This window comes from Chinchilla lanigera, unplaced genomic scaffold (assembly GCF_000276665.1).
Source record: "Chinchilla lanigera isolate Chin_1 unplaced genomic scaffold, ChiLan1.0 scaffold00002, whole genome shotgun sequence".
Taxonomy (NCBI): domain Eukaryota; kingdom Metazoa; phylum Chordata; class Mammalia; order Rodentia; family Chinchillidae; genus Chinchilla; species Chinchilla lanigera.
This window is the reverse complement of record NW_004955403.1, coordinates 41,804,808-41,814,251: the sequence shown is the minus strand read 5'-3', so window position 1 is coordinate 41,814,251 and position 9,444 is coordinate 41,804,808. Positions and strand designations below refer to the sequence as shown.

At 39.1% G+C, this 9,444-nt stretch overlaps 1 protein-coding gene across 1 annotated transcript in view; it reads right to left on the bottom strand.

Annotated features, from left to right (window-relative positions):
• The window catches only part of Naf1 (nuclear assembly factor 1 ribonucleoprotein), a gene marked incomplete in the record, with an annotated part of 35,960 nt that overhangs the window by 25,981 nt on the left and 535 nt on the right, over window positions 1–9,444 (bottom strand). The window contains 1 exon segment of the mRNA XM_013513571.1: window positions 6,900–7,074. Within this exon segment, the coding sequence (XP_013369025.1) occupies window positions 6,900–7,074 (175 nt within the window).

Here is a 9,444-nt window from a genome sequence, read left to right as displayed (position 1 = left end):
GTATTACAGCAGCCATTGATATTTTCCTACTAATCTATCCATAACTGTGTAAAGTTTGTAATGTTCCTATCCTATTTCATAAATGGATGTCTGTTTATTATTATGTGTTTCCTACAACCACCATTGAGAATAGTTATTGAATTTTCAATAGGTCACTCATGTATAGCTCTATTTATTTTCTTTAGAAGCCACTTTGAAGATACCAAAGTATAGTACAACAACTCTTGATAATCTCCTACCTCTTTTGTCTGTAACTCACTATTATTTGTCTATTTGTTTTCCTGAGAAACTATTTTGTAGATAATAATATGTAAAACGATAACCATTGATAATTTCCTACCATTTTGTCTGTAATTTGCTAAGTCCCCCCTATTATTATGTTATCCTTCTTTTATTCTTAAATAAAAATAAAAATAAAAATAAAAAATAAAAAATAAAAAAAGAATGATAGTAACTGCTACCAGTAGTCAAGGACAGATCATAATAGTTGCAGAACTACCTAGAATCATACCAATCTTAGGGTGAAAGAGGTCTGCACTTAGGATAAAACATAAACACATGAGTGGTTGAAAGCAACATATTCAATCAATAATAGTAGAAACCAAAGTGCAATACAATTTAATAGATGCTAGAGATCAAATAGGTCTGAAATATTTCACTGCAATTTCTAACCACTTGACAAGGCACAGATACTTCCATATACTCATGTTAATGATGTCTTAGGATGTATGTCTACACTGCCAATATAAGAAAGAAAATATAGCATATACAAACTAAAAAGTTTACTTCTATTAACACAGTGTCCAAATTGTGAAAGTGAAATTTCTTATGAATTGCTAACCAGCACTAAATATTTTCTCAGTCATGTTACATTATATGAGTAAATACACATTAGCCCTTTTGAAATACTACCTCTATTGTTTTATTCCTATAAGCACTGGAGTCATAATTTAAAATTAGGTAAAGTCTTCAAGTTTTTAGAAAAGGAAACAACAGGCACACACAATCTATTTTTATATTTATAAAACTTATTTCTGGTTAATACTTCAAAATACCATAATACCAAATATTTCTATCATTCTAAGTTTTCAATTGCATTTGATATATTTATATTAAGAGTTCATGGCATATTTCCCGGTACCGGAGAAAAACCAAAAAAAGAAAAAAAACCAAAAATTTAAAACAAAAGAAAAAAAAAAAAAATTAAGAGTTCATGGCATAGAATGCTGATGAAATTTTTCAAAAAGAACCTAATTTCCCAACTCACTCCCAAAACACTGAAAAAATCCTATGCAGTTTACTGGGGATCCAAATCTGTAATATGTATGCTGTTTTACAGTTACTATTTAGAGTTACACATAAACCTTCTCAGCAGTAAAGAAGGGTTTACATTTAAGTGAAAATTCCACTTGGTTAAACTTAACATTTTACATAATCATGACAGTATGAGGAGGGCCATTTAAAGCTCTTGTTTTCAATGGCTCTCGTGGCTCACTAATCCTTCTTTTTTCCTTTCCCCTCACTACCTCCTCCTTTTCATTTTTTAGATAAAGTCATAACCAAATCCTGGGATAAAAAGATTGGGTTATAAACCTACATTTAAAAACTTACATGTGAGAGTTGATTCTACAACAATCTCAAAGTTACTTCACTGTAGTTCCCATAAGCCTACAACTAACACCTGCAGTTAGTCCGGGCTGACTACCCTTTTTCCAAAATGCTTGGCACCAGAAATATTCCAAGTTTTTTGCTTACAAATGGTATTAGCATATACATGAGATATCTTGGAGAGAGATCTCAAGTCTAAATATGAAATTTTGTTTCATTTACCACAGCATGAATGTGATTGTATACAATATTAATAACTATGTCCATGAAACAAAGTTTCTCAGTGTAGCATTTACCATGGGTAGTACTGTATCACTGCCTAAAAAGTTTCAGATTCTCAAGTTAGGGATGCTCAATCTGTAGTCAGATCACTAGATCTAGCTTTCAAGCAACAGAAAAGATTTAAAGAAGTAGACCCAGAGAGGCAACATTCACGCCTGACAAGCAGACAGCACAGAGCCAGCACCCGCCTGGTAACTAAGACACACAACCTCTGCTGCCCAAGAGTCGAGGTGATGCATCAGTGCTGCATCAGGGGTCCTGAACAGACAGCACAGGTCACCTCAGCTAGAGCAATTTGGAGCAAAAAGGTCATTTGCCAGGAGGAGTGGAGACACTTCCCAGGAAAAGTAGGTTGTCATTTTTCTAAAGCACCGTATTTAAACGGACTGTCCCAAGAGTGAGCAAAAAAATATACATATAAAATGGGCCAATTCACAGGAAAGCTGAGAGTAAAAGATGTCATATTTCAAACCAGGAACACAGCAAACTAGAATTAAAAGATTAATCTGCAGGTAAGCAGAAGCAGTCAGTCAGTAAAGAATCACCCATTAACTGAACTATGACAGCGTGCCAGAGGCATGTAAAGACACAGCAAGGCCGGTCTACTCACTGCCCTGGGTCCCACTGCTTTCCAGTCCAAGTGTGTTTACATGAGTTCTTCTTTCCCTTGAGGTGGTTTGAATCTCTGCTGTCCTTAGTTGTGAGTCCAACTAAGTCGATTATTAGGATTATTGCCAAGTAGTTCCCTCTTTGTAGGGTATATTCTGATTACTCAGCATCACTTTCTAAAATGGATGAAAGCCTCCTTTTCCTGTGACAGAGTCCAGGTTTATATGAAGCTAACATGCAACCAGTCCCCACCCTCCTCAAAATACATATTCACCCCCTCTTTCTGTCAGCTGGCTCTGAGGCACCCCACCTTCTCACACTAGCCCATGTGCTCTTTCAAGCTTTCACTTTCCTACACACACTTTCACACCCTCCCCTACACTCACCCACACAAACAGGAGGAATGACTATGAAACCCATGCACGAGAATCTGCATTACTTTCTTGTCACTGAGACACAATACCCAACACCCACAGCTTAAAGAAGGAAAGTTTATTAAGGAAGGAAAGGTTTAGAGGTTTCATAGTGTGACGCATGGCAGCAGGAGGCAGAGATCATGGGAGAGGGAGGGAGAAAGGCTGGACCGTTCCAGGTCATACCCAGTGACCAGCCTCCTGCAGCTGGGCTTCACCTCAAAAACCGCACTTAGCTACAAACTCACCGGGGGACTAATCCACTGATGAGTACTGCACCCCCAAGATCTAATCATCTCCCCAAAGCCCTACCTATGAGTATATGAGGCTTTGGGGGACATCTAGATATAACTACAACATCAAGCAATCAAAGTCATCACTCCACTGGCTTTGATGGTTTCTTCAACACTGTGTACCAGGTTCCAGGTAAGCCGTGAAAAGTCTTCCCCATGGCTTTTAAATAATAGTAGTAGAGGTCAAACTGCCAGCACTACAGAACACAGAAAGAAGTTGTAGTGGATTGACAACTGGTAGTCAACTTATAATCCCCAGCTGAACGGAGTAAGTGTGGCGCTGGGTGTGGGAGGCCCACCTGGGGATTGCTGCCAGCAGCGTAAGAGGCAGAACTGGAGAAGTAAGGCTGCCGGGAGCTGAAAGAGGCTGTTGGGAGCTGGTGGAAGCTGTAAGGAGCTGTTGGTTCTGTTAGAGGAGCTCGTCATGCTGGCTTTCCTGATGAACTTGGCTGATTTCACCTTCCAAGGAGCTCAAGACCTCAGTGGCACGGAGAATGGCTTTGGTTCACTTTACAGGAGCTCTGGTCCTCACCTTGAGCATCACTTCCTGGCTCCAGAGGGGAAGATGATGCACTGCCAGTCTCCTGGAGAAGCTTGCTATGTTGGCTTTCCTGATGGGAACTCAGCTGTCTTCACCACTGGAGGAACTCGGGACCTCACTGTTGCTGAGGATGGCTGTGGCACTTTTCAGGGGAGCTCTAGTTCTTACTTTGCGCATCACTTCCTGGCTCCAGGGCAGATCCCTCAGCCTGCTAGCACAGATCCTTCATCCTGCTGGCACAGACTTTCTAGATTCCAGCACTGACTTTTGGGCTTTCCCAGTGCAGATCCATGAAACAGGCCTGCATGAGACGTTGCCATGGGCTCTGGGCCTCCAGCTGGATTTGTGGGAGGCACTGTTATGGGCTCTAGGTCTTCAGCTGGACTCATGCAGGACATTATCATGGGATCCAGGCCCTCAGCTGAATTCCTGATCTACAGTGTGTGGACAGATTTCCTGATTCTTTTGTATAGCATTCTTTGGGTGACTGTTATAAATAATCTTATAAAATATGCACTGTATTATATTGTTTTTACCTTGCAAAATAAGCCCCAGAGCAACACAGAAGCACAGTCCTAAAGACACACTGCTTGCAGCCACACCACCTTTAGTACTCAGGCTAAACCATTGTCTTTACTAAGCTTTACAGCTCAAATTCTGAAGGAGTCCTAATACATTCTTTTGGAAATCTAAATCAGAAATTTAGGGAAAACCAAGTGTTACGGCTTTTAGCTACATTTAAAGCTTCATACAGTCATAGGTGGGGCTTTTCTGAGATGGCTGGATCTAGAGTTTGTGCTGCTGGGATCAAGAACGGATGCTGGGATTGATTAATGGTTTGATGCTAGGATTCAGGGTATGAGGGCCACTGCCCCTAGGGTAAGATTTAAGAGACAAAATGAGCTATGGTCTCCTCTCTTGCCCTTTGCTTGCTTTGCTACCTTCTGTCTGAAATGAACTGTTTCTCTTCTGTGATATCCCTCTACCATTCCACCCTGCCTTAGAGCCCGCCAATTATAGACTGAAACCTCTACACACCGTATGCTGAAATAAACCTTTCCTCCTTTAATCTGAGCGTCACATATTTTGTCTAGATAACAAAAAAAGTAACTAAGATACCAAGGAACTCCTCATGCCTCTACCTATCTCTAGCAGCACAGTAGTATGAACAACCAGAGACTTCTGGTAAGTTTCCTTCCTAATCTTATAAACATAAAATAAAGTGAATAGTTAATCGAGAATCCTTAAAACTAACCTGTATCTTAACTATAATTGCCTCTTTTATCCTTCCCAGAGATCCCTTAGAAATGGCAAAAAAAAAAAGGGAGCAGACCAGTCACTGTTCCAATTTAAAAGCTCACAACACATCTTCCCAGTAAAATGGAATTTACTGATATGAGCCAAACACACACACATTCAATAGCACTCCTAGCAATTAAATTTATGTCTGTTTTATTTACTGTTTGTCTCTTTCCACTAGGTACTATGAAAGCAGAAACTGTACTTGTGTTTATGGTACCTGGCATATGGCAGGTGTGTTATAATGATTTTTAAAAGAATGCATGTAAGGCACCTATGCATGCACGTATTCTATAATCATTAGCATTTTTGCCTTAGTACTCATTATCAATAAAGCACTCTACTAGGTACCAAGTAGGTACAACGATTAGACATGAACTCAGTCCTCAGGCCTCTGGTTGACCAAAGACATTTTCTAATTTCTGATGAAAATATGGGTATTGTACCTAGAAAAAAAAGGAAACAAATAAGGAAGATTTTGCATTATATTTCAAGGGATACCTAAGATATTCCAGACCTAGGGACATAAAGACAGTACGCATTTCACAGTATTCCACTGCATAATTCAGACTGGCCTCAAACTCAAAATCCTCCTCCCTTAAGCTACTGGGTGCTGGGATTATTTGTGATCTTTCATCCTTCTTAGGTTTTTACACCCTAAGGGCAAACTTTTGAAAGGTGATAAAGGTACAGGTAAACGAAATCAAAATGTCCTCCAACACTTTCACAAAAGTTATAAATTGGAAGCCTTTGCATTAAAAGACCGTTAAAGAGATATCAACATGTGTGGCATGAATGCACAAACCACTGCACATAAATACAGAAGTTTTCAATGCATGAAGCATAAATAGATAGGAAATTTGTTATAATGAATACAGAAAAGGAGAAATAATATTGATAGAATCAAAAACTAGTCATAAAAAAGGCATCTAATTGCCTCTGGGCTTTCAACTATTTTTTTAATCTAGCATCTTTTTAAAATTATCTTACTGACTTAAGTGTTATATAATAATAATTGTGACTAGTGATCACTGACCTTTAAAAAGTATTAGTAATAACTTAAGCAGGTATAAGGCAATTTAGCCTATATTCAGAAATTCTGCAAAGGCTTTCTCCTTGGGCCACAGGTTCTAGTCGAATCATCATTGTTTTCCTAGCACTTTACAGTTTAAGAAGAAATAACATCTCACAAGAGTTAACTTTGTGATCTGAGCCTATCAAGTGCCAATACACGCCATTACACACTAAATGCATCTTTCCAACTGCAATAAAAAATGCCTCTAAAATTTCAACTGAATAGAAACCCTAAATATTTAATCTACTGAATTCCACTTCCTACTTCTCTAAAATCAATCAATTTAGGAAGACTGCTAATCTTTCTAATCGAGTAGAAAGATTTCAGTTGCTATTGAGGATAACTTGTGGACTTGGGGACAAAGATATAAAGACAAAAGCTATAAGTCTACATAAGAAGCATCTTTTCTCCCTTTCTCTTTTCTTGTTCAGTACTACAGACTGAACTGAGGGGCTTGCACAGTCTACACAAGTGCTCTACTACTAAAACTTTAAAACTCAGCCTGGAAATATTTTATAAGAAAAATAAAAACCAGAAAATACTAAACAGGAGTTATGTCCCAATAAGAACAATAATCCAATGCCAGGGTTAGAAGCAACCTTAGAAATTATTCAAGTCACTGCTCTCTTTTATATAAGCAAGTCAAACCATGGAAAAAGTATGCTCAATAAATCAAGAATAAATTTCAAATCTGATATAAACCAAATATAATCAATACCAGTACAGTAACAGTGCATTTTAAAAAATGAAGAACAATTATAATAAATATAAGTACTTACATTAAGAAGTAACTCATCTTTTGTTTTTAGAGGAAAATTCTTGTTTTCCTTCTCAACTTGTAAATCATCTTCTCCATCTGAGAGCACAGGAGGCAATGAAGCACAAGAGGAAGATGACGATGAGGAGGAGGAGGAGGAGGTAGAGGAGGAGCTTGAACTGTCTGAATCTGTCTCACTATAGGGAAGAAAAAAGTTAAAAACTGGTCAAGTACTACAACTGTATAATTATTCAATTAAGAAATATGTGGTTTACCTTGACTACTATTGCTCAGCTAATATTAATCCTCTTTAATAAAAAAGGAAAGCATTTCAAAGCTTACTATAACATTAGGGAAGTAAGCTTTTGTTCACCAATACGCAGTCAAAATTCTTGCTCTTACTTCCCAGTTTAACATGTCTGAGTATAACCAAGTGGCCAGCAATGACTGAAGGAAACTCTAGATGACACTTAATTGCCAATAGTTTCTTCCCCGTTTTCAGGCAACCTGGAAATGCCTGCATTACCAACTATGTTGACTGCTGTCTTTGGCCTTTGACTTCACATAGAAATTGTAATTTGCTCCCCCACTTCAATCCATGGTTTTTTGTTTGTTTTTGGCTTGCTTTTGGCAGTACTGGGGATTGAATCCAGGGCCTTGTGCTTGCTAGGCAAGTGCTCTGCCATTAAGTTGATGATGGAGTCATCCTCAGTCCTTTTTTTTAAAAACATGTGACAGGGTCTCAGTAAGTTGCCCTAGTCGCCCTTAAATTTGTGATCCTCCTATTTTAGCCTCTGGAGCTGGAATAAGAGGCCCCCACACTTCAGCCTTCCTCCTTAACACAGCTAATCGCCACCCCTAATCTTTGGCTGCATAATTAATCTGTATGAATGACATACACAAACCTCACACTTCCAGCAAGCTAAAGACCGAACAGAAAAAAGGTGTCTTCTCCCTTCTGAACTGCTTCACTCCTCCTTGAGCTTCTACTTTATTTCACTGCTTAGTTCTTAATTTAGTCCCTGTGAGCTAAACCCTGGAATCACATTAAGACAACTGCATATCCTGGTCAATAATAAATCTCTTCAAATTGGTAATCAGTGCTATTCTTCATCGCCTTTCCACTGCTATTTCAGGCTCTCATTTGTTATCTGCTTTGTATGACAAAGAACTATAACTAATACTGTAATAACTTCTCCCCAGGATAATCACTCCATCATCCCACTGTTGTTACTTTAACCTTCTCATGACCTTCCATCCTAATCAGTTTATGCTCCTGCTTTAAAAGAACTTTATGTGCCTGGATACTTCAGAGAGAATTATTAATTTCATATATGCTACGATTAATAGTATTGTGTTCATGTAAGAGAATGTCCTCTGTGAGAATGAATGCTTAAGTATTTAAAGGTAAGGCGCCATGATGTCTGTTAAAATGCTAAAATGCTTAATACTAAAATGCTTCAGTATTAAATTATGCTCTAAATTCTGTCCTTTACAGGCTCAACTTAAATAGTAGCTTCTTCGAAAACGATCCCTTCCCTTGCTCCCAGAGTACTCTTTTCAAACTGTTACTACAGTCTCCTAATGCACCATAATTTCTCGAAAACCATGCTGAATTACCAAAAACCTGAAATCAGAGACCCTGTACATGTATCTAAACATTACCTAGTTAAAATAGCAAAAAGTAGCATTCCTTTTTACTTTCTCAAATACTTGGTACCTTCTTCCATCATCCAGAGTCCTACCCCTAAACTGTTCTCACTGTTAAATGACACCAGATCCCAATCTCTGCCTTCAAAACCATCCACGGGCCAGGGATATAGCTCAGAGGCACAGCGCCTGCCTGCCAAGTGCAAGGTCCTGAGTTTGTTTCCCGGTACAAAAAAAACCCCAAAAAACCATCCACAGATCCACAGATCATCTACCACTTACTTCACTTTCCCACTAACATGTACACAGAAATCCAACAAGATGATCTTAGAACTGCCAGGAAATCAAACTTTGTTTATAGTTTGCTGACTTCCCCTGCCCAGTCTATTCTCATTCTCTTCCTCTACTCAGACCCTTTATCCTTCTCCACTCCCACTAATGGTTGAGGAAATCCCCGAAAACTCCTTGGTCCTTGCCACCGTGTGTCCATCCTGTTCACCTGGTCAGTAACCCTCCCCTACCACACTCGAGTATTTGTAGACAATGTTCAGGGTGGTTTCATAACATCCTTATCCCATCACAAGAAGGCACAGGGAGTGGGGTCTTCTTATAAAAAATAACCCCTTTCCTGATCCTTAACTTATTCGGTTCGGTAAAAACAAGACTACAGGCTAGACTTGACGGAAAAAATTCAGGCGACACAGAACTCCAAAGTTATAACCACAGTACTCATAGAAATAACCTCACAACTTCCTTTTCTGTTTTAACTGAAAACTATATTGACTATCCACAGGAAAGAAGTGAGAATCGAGGGTCTCAAGCTCAGATTCACCACGCGCTTCCCAGGGACAGGCGGTGCGGAAGGGCCGGCCGGGCAGCGCGGCGCACGTGCGCCCGAGCATCAGCGGCCTCTCCGC